We start from the raw sequence: 23,947 nt of genomic DNA on the forward strand, positions 1-23,947 counted from the left end.
GGGGAAGGGGGAGGGAGAGAATGGGAGGAAAGAAGAAAGGGAATGTTCCCACTGGGATGTAAAGTTAATTAATTAATTAATTTTAAAAGAATGTACAGTAGCTATTGATATAACTTAGAATTATAAAGGCTGTAAGTCCACTAGGGGAAGGTGTGAGGAGTTCTAAAGCATAGTTTCAAAGTACTTACCACAAGGTACTTGCTAGTCACGAAAGGCAACTATTACTTCACATGGGTGATTTGCCACATATAGATTGTCAACCTTAATGTTGCCAGTAGTGGAAGGAACAGAGAGAACACATCCAAGATGCAGCACATTGCGGAGAACTCAGCCTCTCCTCTTGACCATTCCCAAAGAGAACAACTCAGATCTCCCCATCGGGAAACATGAGAGGAACCCAGTTTGCTAGGAAGTGCACAACATAGGCACTCTGAAGGCTTAATTGCCACTGTCATAAAATTCAAAGACAGGATAACTTCGGATTCAAATAGACTACAGATATATGGCAATAAAATATAATGAACTGTCTTGGGTTTCTATTTTCAAAGAAGAGCCTTTTTTTTCCGATAACAGGTGAAATTATATATAAGCTTTGTTTGGTAGGTGATAATGTTTTATCAGTGCTAATTGTCTGACTTTGATAAGTATGTTGTCACACAAGATAACTTCCAGTTATCTTCCAATGCCCACATAGTAGGTAAAGGATCATCTTGCTCGCAAAGGTTATAGACCTTTTGTTCATGTGTACATGTAGGCATTTTACTCCCTTGTATAAATACACCAGGAGAGAAGGCAGCAGAGGCAAAAACCCACTAGCCCTTCCAAACCTCATCACAGGGGGTAGAAACTGCTACCAGCTACCAGTCTCCAATTTTTCATTAAGTTGGAAAAATGTATTCAGACTTTAAAGGTGTTGAAATTAAATGAATGGAAGGGAATCAAGCACTCGGGGAGATTTTTTTCAGCATTTTGTCACATGAAACATGAGCTGAAGGGAGATAGAGGAACTGCAGGCAGTGCTGTCTGCCTAGTGGAGTAAAAAGTATTTCCCTTCCCCTCTCTGTGCACCACTGCCATCATTACTGACCTTGGCAGGGCTGGGGTAGCTGCTTAGATACTGTGTTTGCTAACTCAACAGTTGCTGATCTGATACTAAACGTGTAGAAGATAGTTTTCCTCGAGCCCAGACTGTCAGTTTCAGGCTCTGAGAGGAGGTTTTCATCGTTGTTGCCTGCCCTGCTGTGCTTGGTAATCATCATTCCTGCCTTCCTCCTTATGGCTTAGATCACAGATTAATGGAGGATTGCTCACCTTTCTACACCGTGTCATTTCAGAATCCAGACAGGAGAGCGATGATCATTGGACCATGTTAGGCCCTTGGTTGATACATAATTAAATCATATTTTAATGGAACAGACATAAAATGTAGATAGATATCAGCTGTAGTGCTAAAACTACAGCCCTGAAAGCAAGGGTAGCCTCTTAGGGTTTTCAATGGAGGAGAGATACTATTCTCACCACTTTTATAATTTTTTTCCTTTCCATTAAAACCTATATTCTGACCTGGGGTACTAAAATTATAGTGGGGTAACACTCCTGCAGTGTTTAGGTTTGTTGTTGGTGGTGGAGGAGGTTTTGCTCTTGTTGTTTTGCCCTGACCATAGATTACATAGCACCCTCAGGAGTGTAATATTTTAGAATTTGGGGGTGACCTGGGCTCTTCAAAGCTGCCTTTTCTCACTAGTTTATCACAAATCACAAACACATGTGCTGAAAACTTTTCTCACAACTCCAATGCAGGTTGCAAAAATCAAACACCTGGAAAGAAATACGTGATAAGAGGCTGAAGAGAGGAGAAAGTGGGCAAAATCGCCCATTACAGCAGATTGCACATTTTTTATTTTCAAGGTGTTCTAAAATAGGAATGTGACTCCGAATTTCTTGGGCAGCATAGTTTATTCTCTATTCCTGGATACCTCCAATAAAGGTCTGTTCAGTGATTGTGGAATAGGTATGAGCCCCTGCTTCTTTTACTTACAAGATGTCTCTGGCACTAACATTTGAGAATTATGTTGTTCTTAAGAAAATGGTCAAGGAATCCTGCATATATACAAGGGGCTTGGCCATTTCAGATTCCTCTGAAGAGAATTCTCTGTCTAGGTCTGTATTTGGTTTTTAATTGGATTTTTTTGGTTTGTTGATGTCCACTTTCTTGAGTTCTTGATATATTTAGCTTGGGGTTTTGTTGTTGTTGGACTCAAACAATGGGAGTAAGCGTGTCTCTGACTCTTTTGCCTGCTCATGGAACTTTTTCCTCCTGCTGAGTTGCCTCATCCATCTTTGATATAAGGGTTTATGCCTAGTCTTATTGCATCTTGTCATGCTGAGTTTGGATGATATCACTGGGAGGCCTGCTCTTTTCTGAAGAGAAAAGAAGGCCCAGTGGATATGGGAGAAGCAGAAGTGAGGATGGTTGTTAGGAGAGGAAGGAGGAGAGTCTGTGGTTGGGATGTATTGTATGAAAAAATAATATAATAAAGTATTTACAAAATTTTTAAAAGGACTTGGCCTTCTTACAAATATAGGGCAGGCTTCCAAAATGGAATTCGGATGCTAGTCAAGTTCAGCGCTCAGCCTTAAGGCCTCTGATGCTGCTCTTGTAACAGAACATTCAATTGCAGCCCATTTCTCCTTACATCTTCAGTCTGTAAGCAGCATCTATTCATAAGCAAGGATGTCGGGTTGGAGGTTGATTAGCAGTGATTGAGAAATAATGCCACAGCTCATCAAGCCATTGTGTGGGAAGCACAGATTGAGAACACTGGATTAAAATGGCCTCTATGTATAATTCACAAGGGACCAACGTGCATCTCTACCGTTCAAGGGTTTAAAGATTTGGGTCATCCACATCATATTATCTAAAAAAGAATCACAGGAAGGAGATGGCACAAAGGGGAATGTGGTAGGAGGAGAAAGAGCTGCACACTGGAATGACTATCTGAGCTCCTTGAAATGGAGCAACGCCATACTGAGAGAGATTAAACTGTTTGCATATGTTAAACGGCTTTAGTTTACACACACATTCGTAGGGTGTTTACCAATTAATATACTAAAGGAAGCACAAATCATGTGAAAATCACCAGTTCCTAGACACAATTTAAGGCTCATCTTTCATGCAGTGTTGGGCTTTTTAGAAGTGAAATGATGCCTCCTCACTGTGAAAGAGTGAGGGGGAGAGGAGAGGATCTATGCATCATGCTGCTGTGACAGTTTTTAATATCTAGTAAGTTGTTTATTCATTTACATTTTGAATGGGAAACAGCTTTCTCTGGGGGGAAATACGAATCTTATTTCATTTTAGTCAGGGAAGACCTAGGGAGGAATCAGGCCCAGGGTTTTCATTGCTTGGAAACAGATGTTTCTAGGTAGTGGGATGAGACAAAGCCAGTGTTACAGGTCACAGGTTAACTTGTGTGTGTGTGTGTGTGTGTGTGTGTGTGTATGTGTGTGTCTGAGAAAGAGTGTGTGTGAATGTGTGTGTGTGAGTATGTGTGAGTGTGTGTGTATGAGTGTATGTGTATGTGCAACTGGATCAGTATGATGACTGTATGCATGCATGCTGTTGTTGAGCATGGGGTAGTGGTGGGGGTGGGGGAGGTTGTTCTGCAGGACATATATTTCAAGCCTGGAATTTTATTTTAGGAGGCTCTAGTGATTAGAAGCCAGGGCCTCTCTCATGTCAGGCAAGTTCTGAACATCTGAATTAAATACTTCTTCCTGAAAGCTAGACTTGTAAGCAGATTCCAGTATGAGAGTTGTTACACCAGCAGAAGCTTCGGGAAGATAGAATGTTAAGAGTTGTACAGTGATCACAAAGAGGCTTGAGTTTTTGTCTTATTATTGTTGTAGCACCAATGGCTCAAAACAAGCTTTTCTTACAGGTCTGAATAGCAGAGATCCCATGAAGCTAAAAGGATTTCTTAGCCTCTTCCAGCTGCAGGGTGCTGGTTTATCTTGAGGCAAGGACCCTCCTTCTGTCTGCTAGCCAGCAGCAGCATGACATTCTCAGATCTCCCTGACTCTGTCATGCCTGTCTTCCTAAGACCCCTCATTGTGCTCACCTGGAGAGTTTGCAGTATCTCTGCTTCTCAAAGCCTTTAACATTACTCATACCTGCAGAATCCCTTGGCAAAAGGGGTGGGGGGACATGCTCAGGTTCTGGAAGCATGGGGCATCTTACGGAGCCATTCTGTTATTGTTGAACCACTTTTTTATGTTGCAATCCTCTGTTCCTTGTACTGCATTGTTCCCAGGTATGGCATAACTAATGAAGGTGTTGCTCATTTTCAGGGTTTCAACACTGCAGCTACTGGAGGCTCCACTCCATTAACCAGGGAGGGACTCTGTGTCTTCATATAACCTTGTGGAACTCTGGGAAGGTATGTTGGTTTAGCTTAAAGACGCTATCCAGTGAGCTAGGAAGGTGGATGGTCCATGTCTTCCGAGGGCTATATGAACAGTCTTAGCAGGATGGGGATAGCCTTATTGAAGGCTGGTATCTTTGCCTCGCATTTTTATTAGACTATAAGTATGTAAAATGGAAAGTGTGATATATATTAAATATGTTAATAGGAAAGGCTAGTTCTTCCAGAATGGGCAATAAAAGAGATGGCCATACAAATAAAAATAATTATGGTATGTGGTGCCTACTCACAATGTGCAATCAAAACCATGAACCAATGACTTTCCCCTTATTGAGTTAAGGTGTACTTTCTCCTTCGCTCTATTAACGGCATTCAAAACCATTGTTATCTTGTCAATGGCATCTTTAATTAAAGACTCCCCTGGACCACTCTAATCACTTCCCATTGAGAGCTCACTTGGGCTTCAAATGCACTTTGATTAAAATGATGGCAATTTGTACTGAGGTGTGCTTGTAGAGTGAGGGGGTGTGAAGTAGAAAAGAAAGCAGGGCTTGGTTTGGGAAGGAAATCTTTTCTGAAAAAAGAAAAAATGACAATCGGTGTATGTTTTTTTTTTTCACCTTTTTCTGTATTTCGTTTTGGCATTATATTCCAACATAAATGACTTTGAGAAGAAATCATCTTGATTTTTACTGGGGAAAAGAGTATAATCTTCCACTAACGGTGCATTAACCCCTCTAGGCCATTAAGATACTATTTGATAAATTGCTCCTTTTATTACAACGCATGTCGAGGTAGCCTGAAAGAATGAATGTAACTCCCAAATGGCAGCAATTTACTCCCCTGGCACTGGCAGAGTCCTGCTCTGTTGTGTTCCTTAGGAATCACCTTTCTTTGGCAGTTCCCTAGACTCGTTGTAGAGTTAATTAATGGCAAATCTCTCAGAAGGAATAGGGACATGCCATCAATTTGATGCACCCAGTAAAACAGTTCTGAAACTCACTTAAAAGCAACCCTGAATTCAGAAGCTGGACTGAGCCCTGAGCAAAGAGGAACAGGGACAGTTACACATTTTCATCCATCACTAGCAAGCAAAGAAAGCTTTGGATGGGGATACAGCATGTTCAAAATGATCTAAGACACCTGTTCTGCCAGGCTAGTCACTCATCTTCTAACCCATGTGTCAGCCCACCAGGATTTCACTATTTGGAATCATATAGTAGACTTCTAAGGTATAAATGACAGAGAAACTAATTATTAGAAATGGTGATAAAGTCAAAAGCAGTGGAAGGAGTTTACTGTATTTTTACAAGGGTCTTGAGAGTGAACCACTAATATTTTCACTGTCATTGAAGGACTTGTTTTTAATCCCATAAGTGTAGTGGCATCATGGAGACAACCAAAACCACCAGAGAACACCTGTTGTTTATGTAATAAAAACAGTTAGGGCTGGAGGAAAAGGTGGTTTAGTCAGTAAAATTCTTACTGTGCAAGCATGAGGACTTGAGTTCAGATCCATAGCACCCATGTTTAAAAACTAAGTATAATAGCATAAACCTGTAATCTCGAAGCTCAGGAAGTAGAGACAGGGGGATGTCTAGGGATTGCAGGCCAGCCAGTCTAGCAAAATTAATGAGCTCTGAGTTCAGTGGTGGATGTTGTTTCAAGAAACAAGGCTGTGAACAATCGAGAAAGAGACCACATACTGACACCTGGCCCCCACATGAGACATTTATGTGTACATAAACATATTCACAGGAGCAGGCAGACATATGGACTCTACATATACACACAAGCCAGGACTGGATCTTCCTGGAATTACAGGCATGTAATTCCAGCTGCTATTGAGGCTAAGGCAAGAAGATCGAAAGTCAAAGTATGCTTGGTCTATGCAATCATTTAAAGGCCGATCTAGATAATTAGGGTTCTACTATGTCAAAATGAAGAATAAAAAGAGGGCCTTGACATGTGGTGGAGGAATTTTAATCCAGCTACATGGCTAGATTCTGGCAAGGGATCTCGTCCAAAGATCTTCTAGGTCTATGTGATCCTGCTGGAATGCAGACACACCCTTAGTACAAACCTTTAATCCCAAATAATGTAGGTAGGTAAGGTTAGTTTATAGAAGGAATCAGCCAGGACTGAAAGTGACATTTAATTGAGGGCAGACAAAGAGATAACTCAGAGAAAGATTTGATGGAATGAATCAGAGATAGGATATCCCCACTTTCAGGAGAATAGGACAGGAAAGAAAGGGTACTTAACAGCAGCATTGCAGGGAGAGAGAGTTTCCCCTCCTCCCACCCCCAAAAGTTTTACAGAGACAGGTTGCAGAGAGAAAAAGTTAGACATAGGTGAAGACAGAAGGAGACAGAAGATTAGAAGGTATGGCCAGAATTAGTTTGAGGCCAGCCAGAACAATTCAGTCAGAAGCTAATAGAAGCCAGTTTCAATCAGTCAGTTTGCAGAGGAATTTGGGCCAGAACACCTGAGTTGAACCAGTGAAAGTTCAGAAAGAGCTTAAAAGGCTTGGGAAGGCCTCTTATCTCATCCCATCATCTGAGGAAATAAAAATATTTCCACCCTGTAGTTCAGTGGTAGAGTACTTCTCTAACATGTTCTAAGCCCTACCATTGAACTCTATTACCACATACTACATAAGAGAATTAATGAGTAAATAAATGGTATTTAATAGTTTTTACTGAATGTTAGAAAGTTTTTGTATTATCTTTATGGGAGTCTGAAGACAGTTAACAATATGTAAATTATCAGGTATACAGTAAATAAAAAAAAATGATTCACTAAAGTTTATCCTGGCTCTTTATGATGCTAACTGGAGCCCAAGCAATCTGAAATCCTGTACTCCTCTCAGTCTGCCATGTCATTTCTTTTTTGACAATTCTTTATTTCTCATGCAATGTCAGTGCCTAAGTTGGCAATAAAATCTTGACAAGTACTGCATGTCTTCAGTACATTTCAATAAGCTCCAAGGTGTCAGGAAGATTTTTACCTAGAATGGCAGGATTATTTCACCTTGAATGGAGGAGGGAAGCAGATTCTGTGCCCCACATCCTCTCATCAGCTCATGCTCATAAGTCAGAGGATGAACCAAAATTTCTCTTTACTACCCCCAAGCCCCTGCCATGATTATGTTGCTCATTTCCTTTTATACTCTTTCTGTAATGGATTCTCTCTCTTCATTTTTTCTTTTTAAGTTGGAGAGCTACGTTTATTCCCTGGAAAGAAATCCAAAGTTGTTTTTAGATCAACTGTTATCAGAAACTCTCAGGTGACCTTCAGCTGGCAAATTTCTCTCTGCTAATTAATCATCAGATCCCAAGCCACCAGAGTTCTGAACAGTATCTTCAACCCTTCCATCTCCTTTACCACCACACACACACACACACACACACACACACACACACACACACACACACACTTCTCCCTATTCCCTCTTACCCCCTCTCCTTTGACCCCCAATGTACATATTAGTGTATAGATTTAAACTGTTTATGATTACAGATACAAGGACACTAAATTGTAGAATGGCTTTAATTTATTGTCCTAACTGGCACCATTTGGAGGGAGCAAAAAAAAAATACCACCAATAACCAACCCTTCAGGAGGGCACTTGTAACAATGCAGGCTTGCACTTTGGGGACAATTGGGCATGACAAAATACGTTACACCTCTGAAAGAGACTCCTACCTAGTTTCTCAGCCTGAAGCCTCATCAGTCCTTACCATCAATTCAATTTTATCTTCCCTTCCTCGAGAAGCAGGCAGCACCACTGGAGGTAGAATTCAAACTTATGTCCTCTTCCTCATCCTCCTGCCTTTTGTGCTGCTTGGTTTCATTTCTAAAATGTGCGGCTATATTGCGCCTTGAGCAATGTGAGAGTTTTGATGGTCAACTTGGTTGGATTAAGTAACACCTAGGCAGTTACTGAGGAGAGACTCTTCTGGGTGTGTCTGTGAAGGCATTTGCAGGGACAATTGGACAAAGAGAGCATGCATGCACTGGACCTCTGGTGCTTCTGCTGCACAGGAAGGGAGACACTGAGATTCCCCAAGGTTTTCTACAAACTTACCCCTGAGCTACTCTCCTAGGAAGGAAATAGAGAACACACATCTTTTTGCTTCACCATCTGAAGAAAGGTAGTGATGGTTTTCTTAGCTGACTTAGAGTGATTTTAGAGATAAAAATCTTTAATGGGCTCCTTATAGATGGGCAATGGTTCTAAAAAAAGTCGGTTACAATGGGTCTGTGTGACCAGCTTGCCACCAGTTGTACGTAAGCACCAGCAGTCCCTGTGGTGCCTATTAGCAGAATCTGGTCTTGGAACACTGTACCCTCATATTGCAAAGGCCTGGAAAAACTGTGGCCCACATTTCAGAGCCAGGGTTCATCTCACTTCTTGGGAGTATGGGGCCTGGAAATTATCCCCTTTCCCTTGGCTTTGCCACTGTCCTGGTTGCCTTTTTTTTTTTTTTTTTTTTTTTTTGTCAAATTGACATAAACTATAATTATCTAGGAGGAGGAATCTCAATTAAGAAAATGTCTTCATTCAATTGCCTGTAGGCAAGTAGTCTTGATTAATGATTGATGTGGGAGGGCCTGCCATACTGGGGACAGGGCCATTCTTGGGAAGGTGGTCTTAGATGGTTCAAGAAAAGCAAGCTGAGTAAGCCAGGGGGAGCAAGCCAGGAAGCAGCATTCCACCGTTATCATTGTTTCAGTTCCTGCTTTAGTCCCTGCCATGTCTTCCCTCAATGACGGAGAGTGACCCGAGAGTTGAAAGATGAAAAAAAAAAAAAATCTTTACCTCCTCAAGCTGATTTTGGTTATGTTCTTGGTCATAGCAAAAGAGAGCAAACTGGGGCAGCCACCATGAGCCACCATGCCCAATATTCCCAAAGGGTTTTCCCTGGATCCTGGTAGCACGGAATTGGTAAAGAAGCTGGCATGCAATGAGAATAGCTACCAATGCCATTTTCTATAAATAACTCTAAATTTGTAGCTAATTCTCATTGAGTCTTTAGAGAGAACAAAAGAAAACATTCTTTGAGATTATGTTTTCCTAAAACGTGCTTTATTTTCTTTTCTCTCCAGTTGCATTCTTGTATCAGCAGGAAGGGAGGAGGCATAGTGTGTGCAGGGGAGGGGACCCTGGGTCCCCTGTGATGAGATGCTGTCTCCCTGCAGGCTGTACAGGGAACTGGGAAATTGGCCTTGGTGCTGTGACAGGCAAATCTCTGAAATCTACAGTTGGCATATTTGACAATAACTTTCTAATCAGCTTCAGAGCTCTGTACATTCTACAAATACAGAGGAAACAAAGAAACCCACTGGGTCCCAAATACCTCAAGTTGCGCAAACAGACCTTTTCTTTTCCACTTCCCATACACTGTCTCAGATTCTCCTTGGTCCATAGAGCTGAACATGCTTGCCACTTCCTAGTTACTGACTGAATTGCTCTCACCATGCCAATCATGGAAACTGTTCTACGCATCCACAATATTCCGCCATGAGATGTCTCTGCTTTGTATTAGCCCGGAAGAGAGATGCATAGCTTCAGCTATGTTCGCCAAGATTGGAAGGTGAGTAGTTGCTAGATCAGCACTTTGACAGACTTCTTTCTCAGCATCAGCAGCATCAGCATTCCGACCAGCCACCTGGCATCAGGGTCAGTAAATGACAAGTGCTCTTAGCCCGACTCAAGAGGCTAAGATCAGACTAGTTGTACTAGTTGAAGTAATCTGGGATTAAGACTTTCTTATCTTCTGAGAAGATGAGGGCACAGAATGATGTAAGGTTTAGTCTTGTGCTGGGGTGGGAGGCTCTTCTAAGGGAAGGGCTTCAAATATTTGACACAAACATATTTTGCTACAACATATCATGTCGTAAACCTCCATTTCCGTAAAAGGCCAGCTGATCTCTTTTAATCTCATTGATAAAATACGTTCATGTTTTCTTTTTACCCTTATAAAATTAAGGTCATGCCAAAGAAGGCTAAAGATATTTTTCAGTACATGCTCTGTAAGACATGATCTAGGAGGAGGCATATCCATGTATTTATAAATGTAGGCATGTGTGTGCCTGCAAGTACATGAGTGTGTGTGTGTGCATTTGTGTGTGCGTGTGAGTGTGTGTGTGTGTGTGTGTGTGTATTGGTATGTGTGTGTGGCTACTGTGAAATCAAACCCATATAAGGCTGTTGACAGAATGATAGAAGCTCATCTTGGGAAAGAAAGTCCATCTTCCAGAGCTCCTTCTGCCTTCCTAGCACTTGATGTTATTTCACACTCTGCTATATAAAACTAACACCCACTATCTATGTATCTTTCTAAAAGTTGTTTCATATGACCTAGTTTTCTACCTTCCCAATCTTTGTACCAAATCAGGTAGACTACATCATTTGATATAAAACAAACAAACAAATGCAAAGAAAAAAAAAACACCCTAGAAAGCAAAATGGTTGAAATTCCCCATCTGTGCTGAGCCTAAATGTCAAAATATGTGTCCCTTTGTAAAGCCGTCAGCAAGATCACTTACATTTCAGATGCTGGTCTAAGCATTTGGTCTGGGATATTCACATGACAGTGTAATTGGAAAAAGAAATGGATGTTTGCCTTTGGTTTCATTTTATTGCTTCTCAGAAGAAAGCTCCCCATAATAATTTTCTGGTCCAGTTCTCTACTCTCTAGCCATGAGTGTAACAAGCTGCAGAGAGGGCTGGGCAAGGAGGAGGGGTGAGGGTAACATGCAATGTTCTTACTGTAGGTTGGCTGGAAGGGGCCATGACATGGAATTCTTTTATTTGGATTTATGAATTGAACTTTTATAAAAGGACTTGGTTATTAGGTAAAGGATGAAATCCCTCACCCACCAATGATATCTAAGGAAATGGAAAACAAAACAAATCAAAATCATAAACCCAAATGTATTGGTTGAAACTTTAGAAGCTGAGCTGAGCTTCTTTGAGGCTTACTGCTGGAGCCACCATGTGCACAGAGCCTGGGGGCCAGGTGATGTGCAGCTTCCATCCAGAAATCAGAGGCTTCTCATCAGGAAATCTCCTTGGAAGCTCCTCTTCCACTAACATTCGCTTTCTAGGAACCACTCTAGTTCCTGTTCTGTTTTGTGAATGGGAAATTGCATGAAGTTCTTTCCCCCATCTGTAGCCAGGCTGCAGTGCAGTTGGAAGAAAGCCATTTCAAACAGTGCTCTGACCTCAGAGTGACCTCACCAGGGACAAGCCTGGAGATCTAGCCACTCATTAGGACTACCCCCTCACACACATATCCTTCCATGCATGGCCCTCAGGAAATTTCTCTAGAGAGAAGAGATTGCTAAGATCCTTCTCTCTTCTTTTAAGATGGCACTCAGATGACAGACCCTCCCCCTACCTTTGCTGCCTGCTTGTCTTTAAGTCTCCCCTTACAATGCATTAAGGACCTATGCTTTTTTATTTCTATGGCTCTCTTTACTGCAATGGTACACAGTGAATACCCCTAACATGAAAACCCCCAATCAGAAATGTCCCACCGCTAAAACCTTCCAAGGGCTGTTGTGGTTTGAATGAGAAAGTCACCATACGCACCTATCTTTGAATACTTGGTCCCCCAGTTGATGGAATTGTTGGGGAAGAATTAGGAGGTGTACCTTCATGGGAGAAGGTATGTCACCATGTATCACTGGGCATGGGGGGGTGGGAAGCAGAAGCAGGCAGGCTTTGGACTTCAAAATCCTCCAAGTATTCCCAGTGCTCTGCTCTGTCTGCCTTGGCTTGCAGTTTAATATGTGAGCTCTTAGCCATTTTTGCAGCCACCTGGCACACACTACCTCTGAAACCATAATCCTACACAAACATGCACATGAACCAACACAAATATGTGCGTGAACCACAATACACAAAGCACGAAAGCAGAGCCATGTGAAAGTCCTTAAGTAGAAGGGCTATTTTGTATCCTTAATTGCTTCTACACAGCTTCAGAAATTGGGCAGAAAGCTCTGATTAATCATGTCAGAGTTGTCCTGAACCATTACCCTTCTACATTGGGGATGGGGAGGAATGATAGAAATGCATGTATGATAAGGAGAAAGGCATGGTAGACATGAATCTAAATATAGCACAAAGACATTCCTAAGATCCTGCTGTGTTCTGTGTGGGGAAGTGGAATCAACAATTCTCATCCCCGACCGCCCCACCCCCCAAAAATATGGGATGAATTGAAATGGGGCAGCATACCCTTGCTATGTGCTGGATTTAGAGGCAAGTTTACACTGACAGATGGCATAAAATGAAAATGGGTTTTCAAGTGATATTACAAAGGAAGACACTACAATGGCCTTTTCCTGATTAGTCAGAAGATTAAAAGCTAAAGAACACAGATCTAAAGCAGCTTCTTGGCTTAGACAGAAAAATTTATCCCAGCTTAACAAACAAACAAACCAAAAAAGGGAGCAGAGAGGCATTTGTTATTTTTAGCATTTTGCATATAGTTTGGTGTCACTCAAAGGGGAGTAAGGATTACAAAGGAAGTAGAAGGGCCTGCAGCCTAGAGTGACCACTCTATCAGGACACAGGACACATCATCAGGTTGCAGCAAGTTGAAAGGAACATAGAGAATGTGAGCCGCTTACCATCCACAGTTCAATAAGTAGAAAAATACATAGATCCCAGATATCAAACCTTAGAGAAATGGCTCCTGTCTGGATCCACCTCCCTAGACAGCAGCAAAAAGCACATAGTCTAGATACCAGTGGACAAGTCCAGGTGGTTAGCAAAGAATTTAAAGAGAACAACGTGGCTCATGGAGTGACCTCATTAGGCCAACCTGTCTTTCAAGGTTATTAGACCCTGTAAGTTCATAGGTAGTGTTGTATCTTATCTAAAATTGCAGTCTGCCCTGTGTAATCATTCCTTTCCGATATATTCTTTCAGCATTTATGTGAGGCCCCATTTACTTGATGCCTGTTGGCACATTTCTTCTGACCTCTTAAGAAGGGGCAGCTTCTAGAAAGAGACAGAGACAGAGGTAAGGTGTAAATTAAGTGTCTTGGAAAAATGAGAAGTAGCCCTAGGCAGGCTCTCATATAATGAGGTAGAAGACATCGGCATGGGTTTGAGTGGAAGAAGCTGCTTACAGGCTTGAAAGATCCATTACAATGAAGGGAGAAGATGTGGAAGTCAGAGTTGGCAGGAGGCCATGACTCAGGGAGGATTATCTCGTTCTAACTTAGCAGAACGCACTTGTCGCCTGGTTCCACATTTGTAGACAGTCAACTTCAGATCAAAAAGTATTCCATTTGTACTGAGCGTGGGCAAGTTTTATTCTCAGAAGAAGATAGTATCAGGAATTATCAGTAGTCTAGAGGTGATTTAAAGCGTGTTGGGGAATGTGCATAGGGTAAATGCACGTACTGTGTTGCTTTATATAAGGGATGTGGGCATTTTGGGATGTTGGTGTCCTTGTAAGGTCCTGGAAGCAATCCTCTGTGGATGCTGATGGTTGATCGCATGTGACTTTTGCAGGATTATGAGTTTAAAGACATACATGTAGGTAACAAGAACCTCAGACAGGTATCTTTAAAAAAAAATCTAGGGATAAAAAAAGAGGTACCCTTCATGCAAGAACTCCAATGTTACATCTAAGTGACTATCATACCCAAGATGGTGCAGCGTCTCTTCAAAGTGTATTCTGTTCTTTGCGTGGTGGATATAGCTCACTGGTTTAGCACTTGACTAGCATTTTTGAATACCTGTGTTCAGCGCCTGGTACCACATGCCAAAACAAACCTAAACTTTCTGATACCAACATCTGTCAGCTGGAGTTACTTAAGACATTGCACCTTTAGGGAGGTGTAGGAAAGAGCCATTCTCTACACAACTGAGCATGGGCTAAAGTGCCCATTGTAGCACAGCTATATGTAAATCCTCCGAGAGCCTTACCTATAACCAGCTTTCAGAAAACTGTCTTCCATTCTTCTTAAGCTCCATAGAACTGCTAGTTAGAATCACTGGGTACCCACAAATACTTCCATATAAATCACTATCAAAATCTGTTTCAATCATCTGTTTTTTGGATTATTTTTCTTTCCAGTGTTTTTTTTTTTTCTTTCATGAATTCCGTACTCACAACAACAACAACAAACACAACAACAACAGAAAATATATTTTAAAATAACCAAGTTGTTATGACTAAAAATGCCAGAGGTATGTTTCCAGTTTATAAGACAAATTGCTTTCTAAAGAGAAGCTAGCTTTATCTTGTGTGGAAGAAAGCAATATTTCTACAAATAATGTAGTTGCACTAAGAAAATAACCAGCTACTTTCATTAAAAAGAATATGTGACAAGATTTGTATTTGCTCGTGTAATTGAATTTAATGCTGCTGAAATCTGTCAGAACTGAAAGCTATAGAAGACTTTTTTTTTTCCACTTAGGAAAATCATCTGGAAAACTGACTTCTAGCCTGTGTGGGGCAGATCTTCTGCAGAGCCTGAAGAGTAATGATTTCATCATGTGATGACTGTACACAGTGCCTCACACCGAACAGTGCCTGCAAAGGTAATTTAATTATGTTTTGCAGGGGAGAATGTGGGGCAGTTTAAGTGCAGTTCCTGCTTATGCATCTGACTGCTAGCTCACTGTTTCCCACGTGGTGCTGCCTGCTTAGATTCCAATAATCTTAAGATGTAACTGCAGATCTGAACTCTCTTTGTAGTCACTGCCTCATCCTCAGACCTCTTTGTCTCATTTGAACTATAAATTCAGATTTTCTGCGGAAGTTCCACTGGATAGTCAAGGTACCGCTAATATGCTAGCCTCTTCTGTCTCTTACCTGGGTTCACCTTGGTTGATTGACATGTAAATCTCCCAAGAGTTCTCCTCTGGGATGGCCCCATGTGGTATGAGTAGACTCACCCCTAAGACAGAAAAAGACAATAGGTCATGTGGAGATAGCCCAATTATTTTGAAGCATGCTATTTGGACACCTTATACATGCTTGCACAAAAGACTTTCCCCTGACAATTTTTAATGTATAAACACCAAAAAGAGCTCTGAAAAACATGGGGGAAAAGCTTGCTCTCTATCAGGTGCAAAATGAGCATATTCAGTGCTTAGTTTTATCTCAAATCTTGCCAGCATCATTCAGTTCTCTTAAAAGACTGGCTATCCTAAGGCCAGGTACTACCCAAGAACATATGACTTTATCAATTAATGTTCTCCCAAATTGAAAAATATAGTTATATATCTTGTTCTCACTTCTGGAGAAGGTGTCTGGGAAGCTGGGTAACTGACACTTTCCTTGAACCTGGAAGGAAATTGTTTTACAAGCTACATGCAGAAGTGAGTTAAGAAACGTAATTTGTGAATTGCTGCATTTTTTTCAAAGAAATTAAGAAAAATAAAGCAAATCTGACAAGTTTTGAAGTATTGTAGGTTGTTCTGCAATTGATATGACTTTGAATTTACAAACAGCAGTTGGGAAGAGTTAAGAAATGACAGTGACTTAACCATGTCATGGTGAAGCCACACCACTGCGTCTGAAATGTCCCCTATTTCCTACTTATGGCTATGGCTATGAGGAAAACACCTTACTTTGGAAAAAGAGAGATATCTGGAAAAAGCCTGGAGTCTCTTTAATGTGATTTCTGTTTATACATAAAAAATTAAATAGCAAAATAGTAAGAGAGTCACACAAAATAAAATCTCTGGGCCTCCTCCTATGTTTTGAATAATGCAGCTTTCACCTTTCTTCCTATTGTTAGAGATAATTGCAGAGGAAGCTTGCAGGTTGCTGTTGACAAGCGTTCCTGTTCTTCTCTCTCTGTGTTAGCAGCTATAGAGTCAGGGATGTGAGACTTATTGTGAACCAAGGTATTTGTGATTCACGTTTACATCATTATTCAGTAACACGCTAATAATCATTAATATCTTTCACTAGAACTAAGAATGGGGCACGTTAAAATCCTGTTCACAGCTTTTCGGTAAGGAGATGCATTTACAGTCTGCACCTTCACACCAATAGTAGTATAACTGGAATTGACATGCTTGGGTGCCTCCCATCAGGTGTCTCTTCCATTTCCTATTGTTCCTTAACTGTAAATGCCAAATGGCATGTTCTCCATTGTAAGTAGCCCTTCCTGAACACATGTGGTAACCTGGGATGTTCAAGGGTCTCATATTTTGCCTTATCTTAGTTTGGAATGTGAATCTCTGTTGCTTCTTCTTCAGGATCCCTGTGAAGACTTATTTGTAGAAGCTCAGTAGACAATCAGGCAACTGTGCCAGTTTACATTAATGACACTTAGCACAGTGCCTGACACAGAATAAGCACATCACAAGTATGAGAATGCATGCAAAGGATTCAAAATTCTTAGTATAAGACCAGGCTCTGAGTTATCTTGTATAGAACATCATTGTCTGGGGCTGTTTGTGAGGCTTATCATGTCCCAATTCCTTCAAGTAGGAGTAATTCCCTAGGTTTAGACTGAAGCATTATTCACGGTCTTTCTAAATTCAACCTGAATCAAGAAGCTCATTCAGTGGCTCTTTATATTTTTTCACTCTCTTTCAATCATTCCTTATATTAACCTTTATATATACTTTCTACCCAAACATACATTGCACATGGAGACTGATGAGAGTTAATCGCAGGGACAAGGGTTGTAGAGCAGGGAACGTTAGCATGTTGGTAGCAAGTTGCAGATTGTGAAAACACAGCTGGAAGGGTTTATTCATATGATCCCTTGAAGAAGTCTCCATTTGCAACTTGTCATTCACCAGTTATCTCTGATTTAAAAAAAAGATGCAGCTCCCCAATTCTACCTGCTTGCTCTGACAGCTTTTTTCATTTGATATGACAATAGAACCACCTGTCTGAGTTTCTACTTTCATATTTTGCATAATAAATGATTTCCGGAGTGCTCCACCTGGCAATTCGGGATAGATGGCATTAGAGCAATCTAATTTCTGTGACATGCTTTTTGTACAGTTTAGTTCCTCGGGCATAGTTTGCATTCATGCCCTGCAAATAACAAGGTGCACGTTTCAATTTCCCACACTTATTTTTCCTAAAACTCATTTGCAATGTACAGCTTCAATCTTGTCCTGTGGTTCTTGTCAGGAGGTTTGAAAACATCCCGTTCATGGTGGACCTGGGTGGGAATTGCCAATAAGCTATCAGAGTTTTAGTATTCAACACTAGTGTTTCTCAAGAGAGAGGCAAAGTAAAAGAAACATCTCTCTTCCATTTCTGGTTTTCATTTCCATGTTTTCTGTAATGAAAACTAAGCCCATAAGGGCAAAGATTTGGTCTTGGCATTAGCTCAGTTTATGTAAACATAGACACATATGCACCCTATACACGTACTCCCTAATAAATGAAGATAAAGAGCTAAGACAAAGGCATGCTAACAGTGGCTGCATATGACTTTGATTTCACATCCTGGTCTTTGGTAGGTCAAGGTTGGCATGTTCCACCTTTCTTTACAAATACATACGCTAAATATGGCCGGGCTATTTCCTTCTACAATAAGTATCCTATTGGTCAGTAATGCCCTATAGCCACAAAGTAGAATGACATCATATATCGATACTCAGATGGGATGCCCAAACATATCGGAAACAAGAATCCTAATGTGCTCTAAAATGCTGACAAAGAAGATTAGAGATGACCATCATTATTAGAGCTGTAGCTGAGACTACTTTTTCAGAAATAAGGTATATTTTTAAAATGTGTGTTAGAGGACACAACTAATCTGGGAAAGAACAAGAGAACATCTATCAGCATAAGAGTTCAGTTTCAAGTACTGGGCAGGTAAGGTAAGTCTGAGACCGATCCCGTCACAGATTTCATTTTATGAGATGAAATGCTGGTCACCTCCACTCCTTGAACACTGGCTTGATACTCAGTTTCTATGTCAGAACATGCCATATCATTGGTCCTGACCCTCTCAGCCATCGAGATCCACCACGAGACTCTCCACACTATGTAGCTCCCATGGCTTAGGACTCAGAAAAGAAACCAACCAATTTCCTTCTACTCCGGTCTCAGGCAGCAACCCTGAAATCAGTGTATAGCTAGAATGCCATTCTGAAAGTGATCTATGCCAGTGATCTGAAATATCCAGTACAAATATTTAGAAAATTTTTTTCTCTTAAAATGCAAAGGAGAAATACACATACTTAGAGGAATATACATACGTAGCTGTATTTTTAACAAGGACCTGGAACTAATGTTTGAATTTTAAAAATCAACAATGAAATAATTCATCATCATTATTTGCCAAGAACCAAGGTAATAATAATTTTAAAACAATAATTTTAAAATAACCAATGAAATTTTCAAGAGTGACTGGCATGGAGAGGGCTCATGGGCAAGAGAATGAGAAGTGTGACTGTCCTTGTGCTAAATTATTTTTCAGTGCATAAATGTGCTTTGGATAAACATGACACTTTTCAATTGTAGGAAAGAATTGTGTTCCTTTTATTCTTACCATGCTCTAGGTAACATATCCCAAAGGGTCTTAAATCCATGAGCCTACCTATACTACCTCAGAAAAGATGGCTACCAACAGAGTCAAACATGGTCTTCTGTCCCTGCAGGTCAGGATAGGCTAGGGCTGCACAAACAAGGAAAATATGCAAACACACACTTACCACCCACCTGTATTTGGCATTACTAAGCGCCCCCCTAAATGGCCAAAGACACCAGTTGTCCTCAGCTCCGTCCTCGTTGGCAGGGATGACAGATTTTGGATGTACGGCGTTTTGTTTCTCGGATGTATTGTACTGAAGCCTCGGTTGTTGCCATGAGGGAAAGTCCCCGAGTGATTCTTGCCATGGTACTCAGCTCTCTCAGGCACTCCTAAGGAAACCATGAATGAGCTCTGGACTTTGACTTTGATGTCAGATAGAGGGTTGAAGAGTGAGGACTCTGTCATGAGCTCCTTGTCCAGTGGATCCTGCAGACAGATGGGCCCACTGTATGTCCGGCTCACTGTCAGGTCTGGCTGCATGGCAGGATTCAGGAGTAGAGAATTTCCTGGTAAGACAAAATTGATCTGTCACTCAGACACTAAAGGACACCTCAATTACTCCTTCTGCAGTTGCCTCTATTAAGAAGAGAATAGCTTGCCTGGGCATTGGGGGTTCTGGGTGGCATTAGCTGTCCCTACTAAATAGGGTGGAGCTACACCAGTGCCTGGGAATGGGGACCTCTGGCCTTCCAGGTCATTTTGGATATGCCATGTACCCACGCCTTCACATCCAGAGCTCTTTACATGCCTCCTTTTCAAAACAAGCATTTCTGACACTAGGTTAGGGCAACCACCTCAGGTAGTGTTTGTGTGGTTATTTTAACTGGCATAGAAAAGGTAAAAAAAAAAATCAAGAAAGATGTTTTGCAATACAGTTTGGAGCAAAATAACATCTGTTCCTTTTAAATAGCAAGGGATGCCACAGTATAGTGACTCCCAGTGCTGCTTGCAAGAGCCCACAGAGGCTGTGGAAGATTCCTGGTGGAATGTTGAGCAACTCCTGGAGCTAAGGGAGCAAATATGCTTTGGAGCAAATAGTTCAGGGACTTTATGAATCTATGTCTGAGAAACCGATATCCTTGAACGTCACATATGTCACTCCATGAAGGAAAGAATGCTTCAGCAGAAAGTAGCTTCAATTGTACGTGTGGAGCATCTCAGAAAGGTGACATTTCTGGCTTACAACAAATGAACAAAACAATATTCATGAAAACAGGAGAAACTGGACTGGTGCTTTAGTCATCTGTTGGGTTCACCATCTTTTCTCCCAACACAAATATTAAAAAGGCTGTGATATTTTCTCGTGATGAAGTAATCCCATTTATTAGTAAATAACAGAATAACCTTCTCTCCCCAGCCTCCCACCCATATCAGTTCGTCAATACAACAGCTCAAATTGAAACCCAAACCTTATTAAACAATTTCCCTTTGGGACCTCACCAAAAAATGTTTCAAACATGGTAGTTTTGAAAATGTTTCAGTTCCAGGCTGTATTGTATTAGTCTCTATCATTTTTCTATTTTCCTAATTTGTAACAGTGCCAAGAAGGTATCTATCACCTAGGCTTTTCCTACCCCTTGTTTGGAATGTGCTAAGAACCAAGAATCACAGAGAAAATAAACAAATAGGATGAGATAATGCATCTCTAATGGCTCTTTGATGATGCCCCTTTTCCATTTTAGGGCTGTTGAGCTGAGATCAGCCACCATCAAGTAGTCTTTCTTTCTGTTTTTTTTTTTTTTTTAACAGAACCATGCTGAGTTCAATAGATGATGACCTTGCTCTTGTCTGTGTTCTTCCCAAGGAAAAAGTGGGACTACAGAACACAACACATTTGAAAACAGTTTGAAACAACAGTTTCCTTGGAGACTTCAAAACTCATATCCTTAAATCTCTTTGCTATTTGATCACAAACACCCACCTTTTGAAGTTTTATTTTTGGTTAGTTTTAAAAGACTCTCCTTGCTTATGGGGAAAATTATTTCTGAAAATTAGACAGCAGAGACATGGAAAATAACTGGTTACAGAAGTATGTACAGAAGTGTGGCAAATGGTAGAAAACTTGCTTAGTTTATGTGAAATTCTGAGTCCTATCACCAGAAACACACACACACACACACACACACACACACACACACACACACACACACACACAGATAGAGACAGAGACAGAGACAGAAAGAGACATAGAGAGGCAGAGAGACAGAGAGAAAGGCGGAGAAAACACACAAACAGACACATATTCACATGTAAAAACCTATAGTTGAAAATTTTGGCTGCCAACCCCTGACACTATTAAAGATATTCTGCTATGCTCACAGACACTAGCCTAGCACAGCTGCCCTCTGAGAGGCTCCACCCAGCAGTGGATCAAAGCAGATGCTGAGACTCAGCCCCAAACATTGGGTGAAGCAAAGGAAGTCCTGTAGAAAAGTGAGAGGAAGGATGGAAGAAACTGGAGGTGCCAGGAACTCTGCAAGAACATCAAGAAAGCCAAAACTAACCAGAAGGGCTTGTGGAGAATGAAGCACCAACCAAGGACTATGCATAGACTGGACATAGGCCCCCTACACAGATATAGCAGATGGGAAGCTTAGGCCTCATGTGGTTCTCTAGAAAGGGCAGTAGGGGCTGTCTCTGACATGGAGTCTGTTGCCTGCTTTCTGACTACTCCCCGCTGGCAGGGTCACCTTTCTGGGCCACAGGGGAAGAGGACTCACTCAGTTCTGATGTGACTTAATCAGCTGGGGTGAGTGGGTATGTGGTTGGGGGCGGGGCTCGGTGGTGAGGAGCCCCATATCTGAGGAATAGGGGGTGTAGGGAGGGTGGAAGAGGGATGGAGGGTGGACCTGGAGGAGAGGAGGGAAGAGCTACTATTGGGATGTAAAGTGAAATAAATCAATTAATTAAAATGAATTTAAAAAAGGAAAATGTTTGCTACCCACTTGACTGAAGCCTGATTGTGGCTAGTTACCGCCCCCCACCCTTTGGTTACCTCTATATTTTCTATTAAAGAAAAAACCATTTTCCTCATTTATCCTAAGCCTGGTATCCTTTCTGTATGCCTGAGTTTTTGTGTTCTTTCCATCCCTCTCTTCTATCTTCTTATCTATCAGATTTGCAGTGCTAGTCATTGAATCTAGGGCTTTATACTTGCTGAGCAAGTATTCTACCATGCCCATACTTGGGATGGTTAGTTTTAATTTAACTGCCAACTTGGCACAATATTGAATCACCTGAAAAGAAAGAAAGTCTCAGTGAGGATTGTCAAGATCAGACTGACCCGTGAGCATGTCTGTGGGGAACTGTTTTGATCATGATAACTGATGTGTGAAGAACCTGCTCACTAGAGCAGGATCGTTTCCTTGACCTGTGTCAGGCAGAAAGTGGGCTGAGACAAGTAAGAACACAGGCATTCATTTTTCTCTGCTATAGACTCTGAATGTGACTAACAGCTCCAGATTCTGACCTTGGCCTCCCAGTTGTGATGGACTGTCATCTGCAAATGTAACCCAAATAAACCTGTAAGTTTCTTTTCTTTGGGGCCATTTAATTACAAGTTGTTTACAGAAAGAGAACTAGGGAGACATTCCGCTTAACATTCTTGTTGTTCTCCTGCCTGGGATGCTGGACATGTTGCTCATGAAGACAGTGGAGGTCAACTTCACAGTCTATAAAAATGAGGTTCATTGTCAATGGATATGAGAAGAGCAGCAGTTAACAAAAAGGTCTTTGTCTTCTATCGTGAGATTTATGTGATTTTTAGCCCCCAAATAAACAGAATGGTCAGGTGGTCTGATAAGATGATTGTTTTAAACAATACACTGATATTGAGACATTCCTCCATGAGATGTGTCCAACTGATGCAAATCACTGTTCCCCAAACTTTTTCAGGCCAGGCAACTGCCTCTCTCTCATATTTGTTGCTTGGTGCTCTACAGAGCGTGCTGACATCTCATGATCAGAGAACACGTGATCATCTAGAGCTATATTCAGAATATGAGCTCTTCCCAAATGCCAAGGGCTTCCCCATGTTATTCTAGTCAAATTCATCTTCACAAGAACATGATGAGGAGGATGCTAACATTCCCATTTTATAGTTGTGAAATGGTGACTCAGAATAACTGTTTTGCCTCATAATGGTTTCATACTCTAATATAACTGACTTTAAAGCAGGTGAACTTGTACATAATACTGGCTTTACAACAGTGGCTTAACACTGAGATGCCCAAGAGTAAAAGCAAAGGGGAGAAGCCAATCTCTCCTAGTCATGTCTCAGTTGCTTGTTTTAGCAGGTTTGGGTTTCTACTTCAGCAGCCTGTCTACCCAATAGATGTGAGCACAGAAACTGCTCAACACTTACAATAGGTGATATCTGTACAATAACTAGAAATAAAGGGGACAATATGGATAATGAGGGTCAAGGTGGAAAATGTCATCCTTTGAAAAGAGACAATTTCTTCTTGGCTGAAAGTAAAACCAAATGTGTCTCATCCCCACCTCGTATTCAGGAATAGGTTTGGTTCATAATAGAAAATTAAATGACTCTCTCTGTTTTGAAAAAGAGCATGACTGTGCATTGACATGAAAAATGTTTCTTCCCCCACAACAAAAGATTAGTCACAAAGTAATTTAGTCTGGAGTTTCATTCTGTCCCCGTTTAACTGATCCCTCAGATATATTCTAAAACCTTTTCACTTATTTGAAATTGAAGAAATTTAAAAAAACAATGTAATAAAAGTGTATATGAAGTTGTGGTCTATGGCTGTGTTCTCAGGTTTTAGTATTCAGTATTTTAGATAGGAAAACTAAACATAAAAACTTAAATCACGTTTCTTCAAAGATAAAGTTGGATCATTTGAGAGACGGGGTGTCATTGAGTGCTCTGTATCAAAGATTCACTGAAATGTTGTCACTAATAAATTGAGATCCATACATCCTCACAGTTGCTGAGGAACAAAAAGATCATTTTA

At 41.0% G+C, this 23,947-nt stretch overlaps 1 protein-coding gene across 7 annotated transcripts in view; it reads right to left on the bottom strand.

Moving 5' to 3' along the window:
• The window catches only part of Unc5d (unc-5 netrin receptor D), a 547,003-nt gene that overhangs the window by 50,321 nt on the left and 472,735 nt on the right, over positions 1 to 23,947 (bottom strand). For all 7 annotated transcript variants that reach the window (XM_060381572.1, XM_060381573.1, XM_060381571.1 and 4 more), the window contains 2 exons: positions 19,103 to 19,480; positions 15,272 to 15,356 (listed from right to left, as the gene is read on the bottom strand). In XM_060381572.1, the coding sequence (XP_060237555.1) occupies positions 15,272 to 15,356; positions 19,103 to 19,480 (463 nt within the window). The remainder of the gene's footprint in view (positions 1 to 15,271; positions 15,357 to 19,102; positions 19,481 to 23,947) is intronic.

The sequence above is a fragment of the Meriones unguiculatus genome, chromosome 4, assembly GCF_030254825.1.
Source record: "Meriones unguiculatus strain TT.TT164.6M chromosome 4, Bangor_MerUng_6.1, whole genome shotgun sequence".
In the NCBI taxonomy this organism is placed as follows: domain Eukaryota; kingdom Metazoa; phylum Chordata; class Mammalia; order Rodentia; family Muridae; genus Meriones; species Meriones unguiculatus.